This window comes from Scylla paramamosain, chromosome 5 (assembly GCF_035594125.1).
Source record: "Scylla paramamosain isolate STU-SP2022 chromosome 5, ASM3559412v1, whole genome shotgun sequence".
NCBI lineage: Eukaryota > Metazoa > Arthropoda > Malacostraca > Decapoda > Portunidae > Scylla > Scylla paramamosain.
Genome location: NC_087155.1, coordinates 510382 through 530000, shown reverse-complemented (window position 1 = coordinate 530000; position 19619 = coordinate 510382). Strand labels below are relative to the sequence as shown.

The window sequence follows — 19619 nt, the reverse complement described above, 5'->3', positions numbered from 1 at the left end:
CCTGTCTAGAAGAGACTAGTACTACTACCACCACCATTACTACAGCTGCTACTACTACTACTACTACTACTACTACTACTACTACTACTACTACTACTACTACTACTACTACCACCGTTGCTACTACTACTACTACTACTGCTACTACTACTAATACCACCACTAGAACTATCACTACTACCACCATTACTACTACTACTACTGCTATTATCACCACCATTGCTACTACTACTACTACTACTACTACTACTACTACTACTACTACTACTACCACCTCCATTACTACTTCTGGTACTACTACTACTACAACCACTACTACTACTACTACTACTACTACTACTACTACTACTACTACTACTACTACTACTACTACTACCTACTCGTACCACCACCACTACTACCACTACCACTACTATCCCTAGCACCAGTGCCTGTATAATAGTGATCAGGTGTCACGGTGTGATGAGAGGAAGCCTTAAAAAGGAAAAACAAGTGTCTGTGTGGCAGCTTCGGCCTGACACACTGAGGCAGAGTCAGACACGTGCACAGTGTGAATACAGTGTGTGTAAGGCAACGCCAATAAACACTTCCTTGCCTCTTCACACACACACACACACACGTATTGTCATAAAATATATTCTTTATAGAAATATTTTTTTGTTCATGGATTTACTGGAAGAGTATTGCGATGAGAACGTGTAGGAGAACCAGATGTCCACACACGCAGAGAGAGAGAGAGAGAGAGAGAGAGAGAGAGAGAGAGAGAGAGAGAGAGAGAGAGAGAATGCAAACCATCACTAATATAGTATTTAGGTTAATTCAGTATTTCTTTAGTTAACGTTCAAATACCACATTATCTGTTATTCATTGATTTGCAAGATGGCCGCCACTCACTCCTTATCGAGCACCAATATTGTGAGTAGCGACAAGTGGGAAATGGGACGCCATTTTGTTCCCAGGCAAACGCCGCGCGCCCCCTCGCTGCCAGCCGTGCCTGCTCTCATGTCTCTCTCTCGTGTTGAAGACCGCTATTGTACAGTAAATACTGGCCCATACTTTCTCTCTCTCTCTCTCTCTCTCTCTCTCTCTCTCTCTCTCTCTCACACACACACAAACGTAAATGAGAAAGAGAGAGTGGGGAAGCAGAAAGAAGTGAGAGCGGAGGAGGAGTAAGACGAGAAGGATAAGGAAAAGGAGGAGGAAGAGGAGAAAGAGGAGGAGAAGGAAAAAGGGGAGGAGGAGGAGTAGGACGAGGAGAAGGAAAAGGAGGAAGAGGAGGAGGAGGAGGAAGAGGAAGAAGAAGAGGAAGAGTAAGACGAGGAGAAAGAAAAAAAAAGGAAGAGAGGTAGGACGAGGAGAAGGAAAAGGAAGATAAAGAGGAGGAGAAAGATGAGTATGAAGAGAGGCAAAGAAGGAAGAGGAGGAAGAGGAGGAGTAGAGGAAAAAAAATAGTAGGAAGAAGAAAGAGAGAGAGAGAGAGAGAGAGAGAGAGAGAGAGAGAGAGAGAGAGAGAGAGAGAGAGAGAGAGAGGAAAGTTGATAGATTCATGGTTCCTCTGGTCTCTCTCTCTCTCTCTCTCTCTCTCTCTCTCTCTCTCTCTCTCTCTCTCTCTCTCTCTCTCTCTCTCTGTTATTGCTTTAGCACTACTACTACTACTACTACTACTACTACTACTATTATTACTGTTACTACTACTACTACTACTACTACTGTTATCGAATAAATAGATTAATGCATAATACATGCAATAGTAACAATCAAAACAAACAAAAGGGCCAAATGACATGAATAAATAAATAAATAAATAAATAAATAAACAATAAAACACAAAGAGAACAGACAACCGCCATCACCATCATCACCACCACAAGCACCACCACCATCACGACCCAAGCACCAATACCTGTCTCACTGCTCACCTTAATATAAGTATTTTCTCCCCCACACACACAACCAACTTGCCTGAAACCAATATTCTCAATCACTAAACACAACCACCACCACCACCACCACCACTGCCCTCGTTCGGAAGTATGTGTGTGTTCGGCTTCTTGACTTTGGCTTCGTCTTCGTCTGTTTATAAGAAGCGAGGCCGGAGTGTATGGAGAAGGATGAAGGAAGGGGAAGGATGGGGCAGGGAGGTTAGGAAGCGTGGGACACAAAAGGATACTGAGGATATTGGGGGGTGGGTAGGGGGATGAAGGATATTAGGAAGGCAATGTTATTTTGGCAAGGAGGAGAAGGAGGAGGAAGAGGAAGGAGGAGATAAAAATATAAAAGGGATGAGGAGTAAACGGGTTAAAGGAGAGGATATATGAAGGAAGAAGTGATGGAGGAATATGCTGAAGGAAAGGTTGAAAGAAGGAAGGAAGGAAGGAAGGAGGAAGCAAAGTTATTGATTTTTTTCTTTGTCCTCTTTGTTTGACATTCTTTTTTTCTCTCAGCGATCTATTTTCTTTAAGAACTCTCTTAAATATTTACTACACACCGACACACTTGAGAGAGAGAGAGAGAGAGAGAGAGAGAGAGAGAGAGAGAGAGAGAGAGAGAGAGAGAGAGAAGGGCACTCCAACACCCATCATTACTTCTCTACTTACTCTTCTTTCTTCTATAGCGCTTTCCTCCTTCTCCTCCTCATCTCCTTCTCTCGCGCCTTCTTCTATTTTTCTTTCTCCTCCTCTGGCTTTTCCTTTTACTTCTCTTCCTTTTCTTCCTCTTCGTATAACCTTACCACCACAACCGCCGTCGCCACCACTACCGCCGCCGCCCAGCTGATGGTCCTGTCCCGAGCTAAGGACGGTCAACAATGATTACTCGTTTCTGGGACAATCTTGAACCGCGTGTTTGCTCGCTTCATCAGGTTACTGTCCCCCTAACGAGACTGTCCCCCCAGACCAGACCAGCCTTTCGTCTTACCAGCTCCTCTCCTCTAACTGAATGTCTTCAGCCTCTCTCTCTTCCCCGCAATGTCGCATCTCCTGCTATCTTCTATCGCTATTTTCTCGTCAACTGTTCTTCTGATCTTGCTAACTGCATGCCTTCCATCCTCCCGCGCCCTCGTTGCACACGACTTTCTACTTTTGCTCACCCCTATTCTGTCCACCTCTCTAATGCAAAAGTTAACCAGTATTTTCAATCTTTCATCCCTTTTTCTGGTAAACTCTGGAACTCCCTGCCTGCTTCTGTATTTCCCCCTTCCTATAAATTGAATTCTTTCGAGAGCGAGGTCTCAAGACACTTCTCTCATTTGTGTTAAACTTTTTTGGCTCTTTCTTTTCATAGGTATATATTTTGTTGCCTTTGACCAGTGCCCCTCTTGCATAAAAAGTCCCCTTCTCTATTACCTCCCTGGAAACTGACTTCGATTCTCCCCATCTCTATCCCTTCCCCACGAGCCCCACCACCCCCACTCTCTCTCTCTCTCTCTCTCTCTCTCTCTCTCTCTCTCTCTCTCTCTCTCTCTCTCTCTCTCTCTCTCTCTCTCTCACCAGGACGGTCCCAGGAGAGCAGAGTAGGTCATGTTTTGTTACAATCAGTGGTATTTACTTCCTTCCTCTGATGCTGATGGGGAACAAAAGTGTCCCTCGATGTATTTTTCCCGTGGTGTCTAATTGGCGATGGGGAAACAAATCAGTAGGGAAGGGAAAAAAAAAACTAAGGAAAAGTTGAACTGATTAATTGACGGAGGGAAGAAAAGAGGGATGAAAAAGGTTTAGGAGGAAAGAAAATGGGTAAGGAATACTTAGGACAATGAGGGCAGATGATGGAGATGAGAGAAGCTTGTGTGAGGGATCAGAGAAGGAGGAAATGGGAGGGAATGGAGGAAAGAAGGATGGGACAGGGAAGAAAGGACGTAAGAAAAGAAGGGAATGAAGAAAAAAGGGGAAGATAGGAAGAAAAGGGTATAGAAAAGGAAAATAATATAGACAGGAGGGAAAATACAAGAAAATAATAAAGAAGAGAGGAAATGGAGAAAAGATGAATGGAAGAGGGAGAAAAGGTGCAGAGAAGAGAGAAAATGGAGAAAAGAAGGAAAAGACAGGAAAAAAGTGCAGAAGAAAGGAAGGGGACGGAGGAAAGAACTGGGAAAAGGAGGAATGGGAAGGAAAAAAGGAAAGAGGAATGGGGCAAGGAGGAAAGAATTTAGGAAGGGAAGGGAAGGAAAGAAAGAGAAGGAGAGAAGGATGGGATGGGAAAAAAAGGTTTGAGAAGAGTTTCAAAGACAGATAAAAGAAAAATTTTAAAACTTATTAAACAATGCATATGTAAATTTAAGTTTCTCTCTCTCTCTCTCTCTCTCTCTCTCTCTCTCTCTCTCTCTCTCTCTCTCTCTCTCTCTCTCTCTCTCTCTCTCTCTCTCTCTCTCTCTCTCTCTCTCTCTCTCTCTCTTGGTGCAAATTAAATGCCGTTTAATGAAATCGCCAATGATTGCTTATCTTGAGACCATTACTCTCATTTTATGCTCGAGTAAAAAAAAAAGAAAAGGAAAAGAAAAAAAGCTTAATTAGAAAAGTTTGCTGCTCATAACAGACGCGCTTAAGGCTTGTTCATCTTTAGACCAAGTTATCTTTGGCAAATCTGTTTTTCATGGCGTTAATTAAACTTTTTTTTTTATTTTATTTCCTGGGGGTGAGTGTGAATGACTTAAACACACACACACACACACACACACACACACACACACACACACACACACACACACACACACACACACACACACACACACACACACACACACACACACACACACACACACACACACACACACTTTATAGACAAAATGACGAATCACATACTGCAAAATACACGAGTAACAAAATTTATACAAATGAATAATAAAGAAAATAACACATAGAACTGAAACACATATCTGTCTGGCAATTGTCTAAATAAAACTACAATGTCATTTTTTTTTTTAGGTAGAGAAATAGGAGACCTGAAAGGAAGAAAAAAAGAAAAAAAGAAGAAAATAATGATAATAATAATAAGAAGAAGAAGAAAACTCAATTCTTTCCTGTATGATTGAACTTTCCAAGAACGACAAACGGAAAACACTCATTTAACACTCAACGTGAACCTTAAGTGTCGGTCTGTGTGTCTGTCTGTGCGTGCGTGTGTGTGTGTGTGTGTGTGTGTGTGTGTGTGTGTGTGTGTGTGTGTGTGTGTGTGTGTGTGTGTGTGTGTGTGTGTGTGTGTCTGTTTGAAAGGCGACAATCATCCATCATTTCCACGCTTCAGACAAACGAATGACTTGACAAGCCTTTCTGATTGGGAGAGCGAGGGCCAGAGTCAGGGAGGCGAGGAAATATAATGACAGACGACCAAGAGGAGGAGGAGGAGGAAGAGGAGGAGGAGGAGGAGGAGGAGGAGGAGGAGGAGGAGGAGGAGGAGAAAGAGGAGGAGAGGACGGAAAAAAAACTATCAGTTTTCTCAGATTTTTCAGTGACGTTTTACAACTTCAACTCCTCCTCCTCCTCGTGGTCCTCCTCCTCCTCCTCCTCCTCTTCCTCGTAACTAGCCGCCATTTTAACCACTAAGAGAGAGAAAGAAAAAAAAAATACTTCAACACAAAGCCTTTCACTGATCTATTCTCTTCCTCGTCCTCTTTCTCCTCCTCCCCCTCCTCCTCCTCCACCTCCTCCTCTTGTTTCTCCTCCTCCTCCTGTTCCTCGCGTTGTTTGAAGAGCCGTGCAGACGGACACTCAATGAGATAAGAAAAGGATGTCTTGGACTTTTTCTTCCCGAGTCTTTTTCTAAACCCTCCTCTGTGTGTCCTTCTCTCTGTCTCTCTTTCTCTCTCTCTGTCTATCTGTCCGGCTGGTTGGTTATACTGCTGGAGAAGGAGGAGGAGAAGGAGGAGGAAAAGGACGAATACAAAGGAATACAAAGAAAGTCCAAACAGCAACAGAGCTCCTTACTAAACTGTTTCGGTAACTATTCTACGCTATTAGTGGGAGAGACAGGATGATACAGACGCTCCTCCCCACCACTCTCATCACTCTAACCAATACTGCCCAGAAAAAAAAAAAAAATGTTGTATAGAAAAACCACATGAATTTGAGAGGAAAGTAATAAAGAATTAAGTCTAAGAGGAGGAGGAGGAGGAAGAGGAGGAAGAAGAGGAAGAAGAGGAAGAAGAGAGAGGGAGAGAGAGAGAGATAAAAAGCTACTCCAATTTCACTTGTTAATCGTTAAGACTGTAAAGATATGTAACAGGAGGAAATGAGAGGCAAGGGGGGGAGGGAGGAAGGTAACAAGAGAGAAATTAGAAGAAAGGAAGAGTAAAAAAAGAAAGACAGGTAGGAAAAGAGGATGAGAGGCAAAGAAGAGAAGGAAGAGTAAGTAGAGAGACAGGTTAGCAGAGAGAGAGGAGGATAATATGAGAGAGAAGTAGAGATAGGCAAGGAAAGGGAGTAAGAACAGAAAGGAAGAACGGAAAACAGAACAGGAGAGATAAGCAAGGAAAGGAAGATAAAGAAGAGAAAGGAAGATAATAAAAGCGAATTAGAGGTAGGCAAAGAAAGGAAGGGTAAGGAAAGAAAGGAAGAAAGGAAAAGAGAACAGGAAAAATAAGCAATGGAAGGAAGAGTAAGAAGAGAGAGGAAGATAAGAAAATATAGAAATTAGAGGTAAGCAAGGAAATGAAGAGTAACACAAGAAAGGAAGAAAAGAAGAAAAATGAGAAGAGGTTAATCAAATAAAGAGATAGATAGATAGATAGATAGATAGATAGATAGATAGAGAGAGAGAGAGAGAGAGAGAGAGAGAGAGAGAGAGAGAGAGAGAGAGAGAGAGAGAGAGAGAGAGAGAGAGAGAGAGAGAGAGAGTAAGAAAGAGACACAGCTAATCATGGAGAAAGAATAGGAAAGGGAGTAGCAAGATTTCCACAGCCTTTCGTTCAAAATCATCCTAATTAAACGCAGCCACTTTGCCACTTAAGCAGTCAAGAGGGGAAACTGACCGACGGAGCTTTTAAACCTCTCAACTTCCCGCCACTTCAAGTCACACGCGTCGCAGGTCAAACGTAGCAAATCAAGTGGAAGCGAGGCCCTTTGCACCAAATCACTTGACCTCCATCACACGGACGCAAATAAAGGAGTTAAACATAAAAAAAAAAAGACCAGAATCTATTAGTCGGAACTTGAAAGGCTGAAGGCTAAACATAGACGCACCCTTGACTGGGCCACTGCGACACTGCCTCTCCCAGTAATCAAGATGAGAGCGGGAGGGAGAGAAGTGCAAGGAGACGATGAGGAAACCGACACGTGGATGGGAGGCTGGGGAGAGAGAGTAGGGTAGCATTGGTGTGTTGGGTATTAGTACGAGACAAAAAAATGAGGAAAGACAGGCGTGTGGAGTGAGTACGAGTGACTGAAAGACTAGGAGGGGTTGGGGAGTGTCTGGAGATGGTGGAGATGAACAAGGAGTGACAGGGTTTGACAGGGAGTGACTATAGGAGTGCTTTGGAGTGAAGAGGAATGAAAATGGGAGTGATTTTGAGTGTTTTGGAGTGACGAGGTATGAAAATGAGAGTGATTTGGAGTGTTCTGGAGTGACGAGATATGAAAACGTGAGTGATTTGGAGTGTTCTGGAGTGACGAGGTATGAAAATGAGAGTGATTTGGAGTGTTCTGGAGTGACGAGATATGAAAACGGCAGTGATTTGGAGTGTTCTGGAGTGACGAGGTATGAAAATGAGAGTGGCTGGGAGGCTTCTGGAGTGAGGAGTATAAAAAAAATATGAGCGACTAGGAGTGTTTTGAAATGATGAAATTATATGGAGTTGACTGAAATGACTTAAAGTGATAAGAGATGATAAGGAAAGACAAAAAAGTTATTGAGAGAGGTGAAAAATGACTGCGAGTGACAAGGAATGACTAGCAGTGCCAAGAAACGACAAGGAATGATTAGGAATGAGTGGTAATGACACGTAATCCTAAAGAGTGCCAAGAGGTCACAGAGAGGAATTAGGAATGACTGAGAATGACACGGAATGATAACCAGCGGCAAGAAACGACAGGGAGTGATTAAGAATGACTGAGTAACGAGGAATGGCAAGAAACAAGAGTGGTGGTGAATAACTGGTCAGGAGAGGAAGGGGAGTGAAAGCAGCAGGAACTGGTGATAAAAGAAACACAGAGAGAAACAGAGAGACACCAGGGAACTACAAAAGGGATAAATTAGAGGTATAAAATGAGAGGAATGAAAGAGAGCAATTAATGAAACTTAGAAAAAGGAATGAGGACAACAGAAACTGGTGATAAAGGAAGAACAGAAAGCGACAAAGGGACACCAAGGGATTAGAAGAAACTAGAAGTATAATAGGAATGAAAGACAACAAAATAATGATGCAGAGACAGCAGTAAAGTAAGTAGAAGAATGAGACTTGTTTCTGACACAAAGTAGAGCAGTGGAAGATGCGAAGATGGGCGTAAGGCAAACAGGGACGAAGAAAACGTAACACGGGTGAAGAAAACGCAACACGGACTACTACTACTACTACTACTACTACTTTTTTTTTTTTATGTAGGAGGGACACTGGCCAAGGGCAACAAAAATCCAATAAAAAAAATGCCCACTGAAATGCCAGTCCCATAAAAGGGTCAAAGCAGTAGTCAAAAATTGATGAATAAGTGTCTTGAAACTACTACTACTACTACTAACGCTGCTGCTACTACTACTACTACTACTACTACTACTACTACTACTACTACTACTATTACCTACTATTATCTTTATTCTCCATCAGATTTGCATCAACAACCACCACCACCACCACCAGCATGGCAGTAGTAGCAGGAGTAGTGAATGGTCACACGTTTGTGGTGACTTCTTGGACTATCAGGCTGCCCTTGTAGTGTGTTGGACTATCGGTGAACAAGGAGACCTGAAAGTTACGTGGTACAACTATTTCGGTGATAGAAGTGGCTGTAAGTAGTAGAAGTAGTTGCAGTAATAGTATTAGTAATAGTAGTTATGCGTGTAATGTCAATATGGTCCATTTTGTAAACGTAATTGCAAAGATTCTCGACTTTTTTTCTTAAAGGCGTGACGTAATTAGAGAAAACGTATGTATTTTAAGGGACACTAGACTGTATTTCGTTATTCCTGTTTATTGCTATTATACGAGTTTTTTTTTATAGTTTCACTTGTATATACTATTTAAATCTACTATTCTGTGATGTTTAATACTACTAATTATTATGTTTAAGTGGGAGAAGTCAGAGAAAGAGCTATATTTATAATTTTTACGTGTAAGTAAATTTGTAGGATGCTCGACCTTATGTTTCTTAAATAAGTGACGTAATTAGAGAAAACGTATGTCTTTTAAGGGAGGATTTAGTATGTCTTCTATATATGTGTGTCTTCATTATCATCATCATCTTATTCTTGTTCTTGTTGTTCTTGTTCTTCTTCTTGTTCTTCTTCTTATTATTATTATTACACACACACACACACACACACACACACACACACACACACACACACACACACACACACACACACACACACACACACACACACACACACACATTAGTAGTAATTATAATAGGAAGAAGAGAAACATGATGATGATGAAGAGGAGGAGGAGGAGGGAGAAAAAATTGTTTAACTTTTCTATAATATTTCTCTAAATTTCTAAAAAACTATCAGTCAAAAAGCAGAACTAATAGTGCACCATGGTAGTCCGTTAAATTGTTCATCTCTGACTATCGCCATCACCAATTGCAAATTAGTTAATAAGAATAAAAGTTGAAAAATATATAGCAATTCTAATTTTGAGACACCTAAATAGTTTCAACATTTTTCACAATATCTAAATAACTAACAGACGAAAACAAAATGTAGTAGTACACCATGATAGTCCATTAAATTCCTCATCTCTGACTATCACCATCACCAATTACAAGTTAGTTAATAAAGAGATAAAAAAAAAAAATATATATATATATATATATATATATATATATATATATATATATATATATATATATATATATATATATATATATATATATATATATATATATATATATATATATATATATCATATCATATATCAAATTCTAAGACACCCAAATACTTTCAACATTTTCTGAATATCTAAATAACTACCGGCAAAAAAACAAAACCAATAGTACACCATGATAGCCCATTAAATTCACAACATTTTACTATCAACACTATTTGAAAAGTATATTAAAAACATTAAAAAGAAAAAAAAATTCAAAAAACTCCCAAAAGACACAAAACAAAGATCAATATTCAAGATTGTAAACTGGAGAGAGCATTTAGATACAAGATTAGGCTTGAGAAAATGGATGATGCAAGAATAGCAAGGAAGGTGTACCTGTGCATTGAAAGTGGAAGCAAATAGTGGAAGAGGTGCATGAGAATGACAGACAGGATTGGTTTACAAGTTGTGTGGGCGATGAAAATGACTGGGAGGAATCAAAATGAGCGTGAATGGGTGGTAACAAGAGGAGGCAGAGTGGGAGCTGACTGGGATGTGAGAAAATGGAAGAATGAGATAGATAAAGAAGTGAAATGTGTGGGACTGAATGATTGGAAGAATTAGACGGAAAGAAAGAAGACCCTGGAATGGTACAAGGAGAAAGGGGCCCCGAGGTATGAAAGGTAGTATGATGGAAGCCTGGGCGGTGATCTCTTCCGAGCGAGGGCACAGTGTATGGATGTGAACGCAAGGAATTACAGGTGGTCTGAGTCCCACAGCAAAGTGTGCCAGATGTGTGACATGGGAGAGGATGAGACGGTGGAACATGTGGTGCTGGAGTGTGTGAAGTATGCCAGAGACAGGAATGAGATGATGCAAGTGATACTGACTGAGTTAGGGCATGATAGGAATGAAAGAGTGGAGAAGACAGGAAAGGAATGGATGGTGTTGTTGCTGGGACTGTGTAGAGAGGCGAATGAAAGGATGATTGAGGCGGTGAAAGAGTTTCTGGAGAAAATGTGGCGTGCCAGATGTACGAACAGTTACTGTAGATGATGCTGTTTGTTATTTATTCTTTTTTTCCCTTCTACAGGAGTTGCCGATCCAAAGGCCTGGCTTAAGAGTGATCCCGAGCTACCTGTACCATCAAGATCAAGATCGAGCTTCCATATCAGATGGTGAGTCTGCTTACAAAATTGCATCGCGGGGATTGATAGAGACAGCCACAATTATCCATCATCATCGGCGACACCATGGCTCTTGAGAAGGTAACATGGCTACCATTCTACACTCACATCATCTAGCTATCATCACACACGAGAATGGCGGCGGTGGGGAGATGTAAATAGGTAAAATAGGCGTATATGTGAGGACGGGTGGCGGGGATGTTATGGCGGAAAATCGATGGATGATCGAGGGTGATGCCCCACCATTATTAATTACTCCTTTAATTAGCGATGTACAACACACACACCTGCCCGCCAGTAAGAAGCAGGTGTGGGCGGCCATCTTGAGCCCTAAGGGACGAGGGGACAAGGGGAAATAAGGGAAATATGGCTCAAAATGCCTCCTTATTTTATTGTATTTTCGATTTTTTTTTTTTTTTTTTATGTATGGAATTGTGTGTGTGTGTGTGTGTGTGTGTGTGTGTGTGTGTGTGTGTGTGTGTGTGTGTGTGCGCGTGCGTGCGTGCGTGCGTGCGTGCATGCGTGCGCGTGAGGGAAGGGAGGGCGGGAGTGGGGGAGTTCTTGTGTTCGTTTAGATAAAAAAAAAAAAAATGGTTTTAACGTAAATATTTTCCTTATTTTTTTCATTTTCTTGTTTGTTGTTTGTTTTGTTTGTTTGTTTTGTTGGTTCGTTATGTGTGTGTGTGTGTGTGTGTGTGTGTGTGTGTGTGTGTGTGTGTGTGTGTGTCAATATATCGTTTTTATTTTTTTCATTTTTTTCATTTTTCTTGTCTTAACTGAATATTTGTTTGTTTGTTTGTTTGTTTGTTTGTATATGCATGTATGTTTGTCCTCTTCTTCCTCTTTCTCCTCTTTCTTTCATCTAGACTTCCTCTTCTCTCTTCCCATCTCTTCCTCCTCCTAGCCCAACCAAGCCTAATTCTCTCTCTCTCTCTCTCTCTCTCTCTCTCTCTCTCTCTCTCTCTCTCTCTCTCTCTCTCTCTCTCTCTCTCTCTCTCTCTCTCTCTCTCTCTCAGACAGACAGACCTCGATGACAGCGTGGTGAGCGAGGAGTGGGAGTCAACCAGCAGAGTAGGGGAGCATGACCCCTACTTTGAACCAGTGGTGACCTTGCTGGAGGTCTTCGTGGTTAGTGATGATGACCAGGAGGAGGAAATGATAAGACTGAGTTTCGAGGTCAGGTCAGGTTGGTAATGGTGTTTTTATTATTATTATTATTATTATTATTATTATTATTATTATTATTATTATTATTATTATTATTATTTTTGTGAGCTTTTTATTGGTTTATTATTTTATTGAGAAATGTTGTTGGTAGTTTTGCTGTTTCTTGTTGTTAGGTGAAGTCAGGTCAGGTCAAGTACTGATGGTAATTTTGCTGTTTTATCATTGTTAGGTAAGGTCAGGTTTTCTTATTGCAGGTAAATAGTTATTATTATTATTATTATTATTATTATTATTATTATTATTATTATTATTATTATTATTATTATTATTTTCTCTCAATCTATGTTTTCTTTCTTACTTACCTCCCCCTCCTCCTCCTCCTCCTCCTCCTCTCCTTGTTCTTCACATAACTTCTCTTCATTTTATTAACCTAACCTAACATGCAGACAGTGCCAGCCTAACGTAACCCCCCCCCACCACCTGCAGGCAGTACAAGCTGTTTCTTTATCACACTTCTGAGTCGCCCCCACAGTGGAAGGAACGGGGCATGGAGGCCATTAACATTCTGAGGAACAAGCAGAAGAAGGCTGTAAGTGATTGGGTTAGGTTTGTGTGTGTGTGTGTGTGTGTGTGTGTGTGTGTGTGTGTGTGTGTGTGTGTGTGTGTGTGTGTGTGTGTGTGTGTTGACTGGGCTGCCTCATGTGGGATTACCAGCCTGATATGGTGACAGACAGACAAGCAGACAGACAGACAGACAGATAGATTATCACTATATTATTATCAGTCATTAATTCAAATAGATAGATTATTATTATTGTTATTATTATTTTATCACCAGCCATTAATTCTCTCCTTATTTTTCAGGTGGAGTTTGTTCAGCGGCAGAATTAATGCCAGTGGCTGAGTTCAGATCCTCCAAGACACACGGACACACATACAGCAGCCCCTCCACCTCCCCACAGCCCTCCACAGCCCCTGACACAGCATCTAACACAGCCCTTCACAGAACACCACATACCTCACACATACATAAGAACATAAGAAATAAGGGAAGCTGCAAGAAGCGACCAGGCTTACACGTGGCAGTCCCTGTATGAAATATACCTACCTATTTCCATCTGTTATCCCCATCCATAAACTTGTCTAATCTTCTCTTAAAGCTCTCTAGTGTCCTAGCACTAACAACATGATTACTGAGTCTGTTCCACTCATCTACCACTCTTTTTGAGAACAAATTTTTTCCCATCTCCATCCTAAACCCAAATTTTTCAAGCTTGTACCCATTATTTCTTGTTCTACCCTGGTTGCTGATCCTAAGAATTTTGTCTACATCCCCCTTGTTATAACCCTTATACCACTCAAAGACTTCTATCAGGTCCCCTCTTAACCTACGTATCTCTTAAGAATGTAAATTTAACAGCTTCAACCTCGCCTCGTAAGGAATACTCCTCATCCCCTGTATCCTTTTAGTCATTCTCCTCTGTACTGATTCTAATAGACCTATATCTTTCCTGTAATGTGGGGACCAGAACTGCACAGCGTAGTCTAGATGAGGTCTGACCAGCGCCAAGTATAACTTTAATACTACTTCCGGCCTTCTACTTTTAACACTCCTAAAAATCACACACACCACAGGAGCCTCACAAACAGTCTCACAGCCTTCACAAGCAGCCCCACACTCCACCACAGACACACCAGACCCACAGCCCTTCACCTCACCCACTTCCCAGCCCCCCACAGCCCCCCAGCCACCACAAATGAAGTGAAAGGAAGGGACTGTGGCTTCACCCAGCCAGCCAGGACAGCCTACAGAGAGGGGGTAGTCCCAGTCAAGTCACAAAATATAGGCTTGGTTCTTCCTACAGTTTGAAGTCAATGATTGGACAGGTTCTCTTTGTTTACTTGTTATTGTTTTTTTTCTTTCCATTTTCTCTCTCTCTCTCTCTCTCTCTCTCTCTCTCTCTCTCTCTCTCTCTCTCTCTCTCTCTCTCTCTCTCTCTCTCTCTCTCTCTCTCTCTCTCTCTCTCTCTCTCTCTCTCTCTCTCTCTCTCTGCCCTTCACTATTGTTAGGTAATAATTGCAGTAACAGCAGTAGTCATAGTTATTATTGTATATTTTTTTAGCACTCCAGAACAGTGTAGCAGTAGTAGTAGTAGTAGTAGTAGTTGGCAGGAATTAAGTACAGTATTAAATATATTCTGATCTTGATTTGTGTTGCAGGCCAGACAGCTTAGTGCCAGAGCTGCAGGTGGCCCTCGTCAGCTTCCTGGTGGTACAGGTGTAGGATGGCTGGGAGCAGTGGAGGTGCCTGGTGGAGCAGCTGTGCCGGGCAGAGGGGCTGCTGCTGCTGCTGCTGCTGCTGCTGCTGCTGGAGAGAGCCACACTTGTATGGTAAGCTTCTCTCAGTTCTTCTCTAACAGGTTAATGAGGTTGTTGTTGTCGTTGTTGTTGATGTATTTTTTTTTTTATGTTTTTCTCTATATAAAATTGGTCTCTCTCTCTCTCTCTCTCTCTCTCTCTCTCTCTCTCTCTCTCTCTCTCTCTCTCTCTCTCTCTCTCTCTCTCTCTCTCTCTCTCTCTCTCTCTCTCTCTCTAGTTAGCTTAGTGGTAGTGGTAGTAATAACAGTAGGAGTAGTAGCATTAGTAGTAGCAGGAACACCATACACTTAACACTCCCAACTCTCCCTTCCAGACCCTAGTAGTAGCAGCAGCAGTAGTAGTATTAACACTAACCACTCATTATTTCTCTACTGGTGATCTTCTGGCTTTCCTTACTGAGTCTTGGTCATCCTCTTTTAGAGATTTTGGTGAAACTTTTGCTGTTGCCTTGGACATATCAAAAGCTTTTGATAGAGTCTGGCACAAAGCTTTGATTTCCAAACTACCCTCCTACGGCTTCTATCTTTCTCTCTGTAACTTCATCTCAAGTTTCCTTTCTGACCATTCTATTGATGCTGTGGTAGACGGTCACTATTCTTCTCCTAAATCTATTAACAGTGGTGTTCCTCAGGGTTCTGTCCTGTCACCCACTTTTCCTATTATTCATCAGTGACTTTCTAAAACCAAACTTGTTGTCCTATCCACTCCTATACTGATGATACCACCCCGCACTTATCCATGTCTTTTCATAGACATCCAACCCTTCAGGAAGTAAACAGTTCACGCAGGGAAGCCACAGAACACCTCACTTCTGATCTCTCAAAAATTTCTGACTGGGGCAGACCAAACTAGTTATTGTTTGCTGTCTAAAAAAATCAATTCTTCCATCTATCAACTCGACACAACCTTCCAGACAACTATCCCCTCTTCTTCAATGACACTCAGCTGTCCCCCTCTTCTACACTGCCACACTCCCCTGCCTGTTTTCCCTTGGTACAAGCTTCTCATGTGATGGCTCACCCATAATTTTCCTCACATAATGAGTCCTGGCAAGCTTGACAGTGAAGAAAAGTGTTTTGATGGTATTTGTTCAAGAAGGGATCAGTAATTGTGAGACAGGAAGGAAGATGGCAAATTCAGAAGCAGCCGTCACCCGGGTGGTGGACGGAGGCCGCTCACCCCCAGTCATCCTGCAGCTCACAGGTCTCTTCTGACCAGGAGAAAGATGGCGTGGCAATTAAGTGTTCACCGTGCATGTGTTCCATCAACTTATTATTCCTGTATCTGTCTTCCTTTTTTTCCCCTTAGCCTTTCTCTCAGGAGTGGCAGCTGTGCCCAGCACTAGTGTAGCCCTGGCCAACTGTGTCACGGCTGTCTTTGATCTCCCTGTCTTCCTTCCAGCCCCACAGTTACTGACCTTGACTCAAACACCATCACGGCACTCTCTTCCCTGTTAAACTTGCCGGGATCCATTGTAATTTAAGGGGTATTGAATGTGAGCGATGAAATGAGAAGGTAGTGGCAAGGGGGAAAAAAGTACAGGGGAGCGCAGGAGAGACACCTCTCTCCACTGTGCCTGACAGTCTCTCAGTGATTGAAAGACTGAGCATAACATCTTCAGGGCACGTGAGTTGCCATGTATGACAATTTGGCACTTTTTCCATGTCTTCTTATTTGAGTAGACATATCATATCTTGTCATAGTGAAAAGTCTAGTTTATCCTGTATGTGGAGACCTTCAAGTTACAATACACCCCACTGCTTTAAGAGTTAAATGTACATGTCAATGTTTTCTGTTGTGCCTTCTTTGCTGTGTAATGTTGTGGTGAAACGGTTAAATTCTGGACCGAGTTGTGAGTCATGCAGCAGGAGTATACTCGTAGATGTGCGTCTTCCCCACAGGTGGTAACACAGAGAGGAAGTGGAAGGAAGCTTGGGACGCTCCCATAACTCAGGAGCAAGAAATACACCTTACTGGAAACCTTGGGACTGACAGGTGGCGGTGACTGCAGGAACCAATTCAGGTGACCACTGTGTTTTGTTGCTACACTTGAGAATCCTCTATCCTAAATTTAAAAATCTAAGTTTTTAATTGTCATGTCTTGTCATGTTTTTGTCCCACCAAAAAATTGATTACTAGAGCTTGATTTACTGCCATGGGAGGTATCAGAAATTGGCAAGTTGTCATTAAAAAAAAACTGGGGAAATCTAAAATATGCACCACTTTCATTCACTCCCAACAATTTTGGATAAGGAATCCTCAACTGTATGTAATCAGAGTATTGTTGAGAGTCATGGTGTGTGTATGAATCCTTATGTATGTATGTGCAGGATAAGAGGGAGGTGGTTAATAAGATTAGTAAATTAGGCGTGCTCTTACCAAGATTAGAAGAGCAGTAAGTGTGAAAATAGTGGTACAGGATTGCAAGAGAGGCAGTGTGTGGGCTGGGTAAGTGCACTTGTGGTGCTTTTGTTAAGAGTGACCGGGATGGATGAGTGTTACCGGTGTGGTGTGTTGTGGAGAGTTACTGAAGAGGGTTAGAAGGAATGGTCTGCAGTGATCAGTGTGAAATAAGAGGAGAGGATGCGTTGCTTGAGTTTTTGTTGTGAGATGTGCACGTGAAAGGTGTTTAGTGAAAAATAAGGTTTTTTGGGGAATTTATGGATATAGAAAGATAAATAGATATGAATTGTGGGGTGTTTCAGGATTGTTTGCGCCAGGTGATGGGCTGTTCAAGGGAGTGAAAAGTTTGTGAAAAGTAAAATGCCGGCATTTGAGTTATAGAATTAGTGTGTATGTGTGATATAAGTTCATGTCTTAGTAACTTTCCATCTTCCCCAAGTTGCATTACTCTTTTGCAGATGTCTGTCTTGTGTTGGTGAACGTCCTGTCTGCAGTCAGGCCAGTAGTGCCATGTCACAGGGTGTGACATCAGGTGAAGAGCCAAATGGAGAGTGTCTGCAGCCAGTACTGGGTGTGCTGATGGTGTACAAGTGTCGAGCCAGGTGCCACAGCACATGTCAGCTGACTCCACCAGGGTAGTGTCTCTAGTCCAGGATGCACTGCTGTGTACGACTTGTATGTCTTTGCTAATAAATAAATATTTGTGACTATTCTTATTATATATATGTGAAATAAATATATAGTTAGCTAACAGTGTGGTATAATAGTGTAAAAATAAATATTTGATAATTCATGCATGCCCCAAAGGTAAAAAAAAAACAGGATTGTGCCCTCTAAACTTTTAAGATACCACTTGCACATAGAAGCCCCGTCGCAGCGACTCCAGTGTCGGCTGGGATGGGGCTTCTATTTGCAAATGGTATCTTAAACTTAGTTTAGTAGCCAATCCTGACTTTTTTTTTTTTTTTACCTTGGGGGCATGACCTGTACTCCCAGAAAGACTTTGCCAAAGATATTATTGACATGGCATAAATAACTATCATTGTTTTTTTTTACCTTGGGGGCATGACCTGTACTCCCAGAAAGACTATTTGCCAAAGATATTATTGACATGGCATAAATAACTATCATTATGTTCAAGATGGTATACTGAATGTTTATTGTTTTAATGTGAATGTTAAGTGAATAAATACACAACAATAATATAAACATGGCACTTTTTTTCCTTATTACTGAAGTGCTGGAATGTACAAAACTTATCCCAAGCCTGAATGAAGGTGGTGGTGGTGGTTGTTGAATACAGAAGAGAGGGACTTGCTACATTCTTCCTTCCCAGACTGGAGTGGACTGGAGAACTCTTGCAGCAGGGCCTGGGAGCAACAACACTTGCCAATTCTTGTGTCCTTGCGTCAACTTGAGTGAGGAGCAACCTCTTCTTTGTGAAACTGCCTGCAGCTCTCGTGCCTCCACAAGTGTTGAAGGTTGCCTGTCGGTCCCGCCATGACTTGAAGGGAATTTTACGTGTTCTTCCTGCTTGAAATTCTTGACGCACTCTTCTTACTGCAACTTGACTCTTCCCTGATTGCTTTGTCCCAACGATACTTAATACCTCTTGTGGGGCTTGAAGGTGGTGACGCTCTGCCTCTTTTCCTGGTGAAGCTTGACTCCCTGATTGCAATGGAGTACATTGGGCCTGGCGTGACAACACTGTTTAATAACCAGGTGCTGGTAGAGATTCCTGTGGGCTGTTCATGGGATGATGAAGTGGAAGCTGCACACTTCACACCTACAAGGAAAACAGACCATTAGTTCCTAGATACATGAAGCTTGTTGTATGTGTTGTGATTCCTTGTAATGTGTTTGATAACTGATTCCCTACAAAACTAAGACTACACAAGATATATGATGGGAAAATGGAGGAAGCCTGACAAGCACTGCATGGTATGGGAACTGTGCTGAGATTTAATATGAAATATGGCTAAATTCCATACTGTCATATTCAAGAAACAAAAATTGAAAAAAAGGAAAGCACCGGGTAGAGAAAATCTGAAAAGTACGGCAGTATAACGTTTGAAGCTGAGAAATGCGCGTTTGATAAATACGTCCCTATTATAATCTAAAGGCAAAAATTTGAAGGATGATGCAGAGTAGAAGAAAACACCCGATAGAAGAAATTTGCATGGCATCACAGATATTTCAATGGCATGATAGTTAATACACAAGTTTGAAAGATGAACTTGATTAAATATTTCTGTATCTCTGCGCTCATGAAGAACACAAATAAAAAACTTACAATTTGAAAAAAAGTCACTTTAAACTTTGATCCGTACCTTTTAAGTTTATTAATTTTATTCATAGTCAGTTTATGGTTCCAGAGAAACAACAATTTCAAATCTAGCCTATCTTTTTGAAACCCACTGTATAATGAACACGTCATATAAGGGAAAGAATTTTGTAGCCAAATACATGAGGAAATATTATACAAGAAAATATTTATCAGATGAATAACAAATTAGGAAAAGAACTAT

At 41.5% G+C, this 19619-nt stretch overlaps 2 protein-coding genes and 1 long non-coding RNA gene across 13 annotated transcripts in view; 1 reads left to right on the top strand and 2 right to left on the bottom strand.

The window, feature by feature from the left end:
• Window positions 1–3781, bottom strand: part of LOC135100386 (uncharacterized) — a 10778-nt gene extending 6997 nt beyond the window's left edge. Inside the window, exon 1 of the long non-coding RNA XR_010268650.1 lies at window positions 2598–3781. This is a non-coding gene — a long non-coding RNA (uncharacterized LOC135100386). The remainder of the gene's footprint in view (window positions 1–2597) is intronic.
• The window catches only part of LOC135100385 (ran-specific GTPase-activating protein-like), a 63982-nt gene extending 45682 nt beyond the window's left edge, over window positions 1–18300 (top strand). For 9 of the 11 annotated variants that reach the window (XM_064003214.1, XM_064003207.1, XM_064003210.1 and 6 more), the window contains 8 exons: window positions 8750–8930; window positions 11049–11223; window positions 12163–12323; window positions 12796–12898; window positions 13174–14196; window positions 14530–14700; window positions 16590–16711; window positions 17550–18300. In XM_064003214.1, the coding sequence (XP_063859284.1) occupies window positions 11209–11223; window positions 12163–12323; window positions 12796–12898; window positions 13174–13200 (306 nt within the window). In that variant the 5' untranslated portion in view covers window positions 8750–8930; window positions 11049–11208 and the 3' untranslated portion in view covers window positions 13201–14196; window positions 14530–14700; window positions 16590–16711; window positions 17550–18300. Of the gene's footprint in view, window positions 1–8749; window positions 8931–11048; window positions 11224–12008; window positions 12329–12795; window positions 12899–13173; window positions 14197–14529; window positions 14701–16089; window positions 16174–16589; window positions 16712–17549 lie in introns of those variants that run through there. The other 2 variants (XM_064003217.1, XR_010268649.1) reach the window with 2 other exon arrangements.
• Window positions 18222–19619, bottom strand: part of LOC135100384 (uncharacterized) — a 54252-nt gene continuing 52854 nt past the window's right edge. The window contains exon 10 of the mRNA XM_064003206.1: window positions 18222–18877. The gene's annotated coding sequence lies outside the window, so the exon portion shown is untranslated. The remainder of the gene's footprint in view (window positions 18878–19619) is intronic.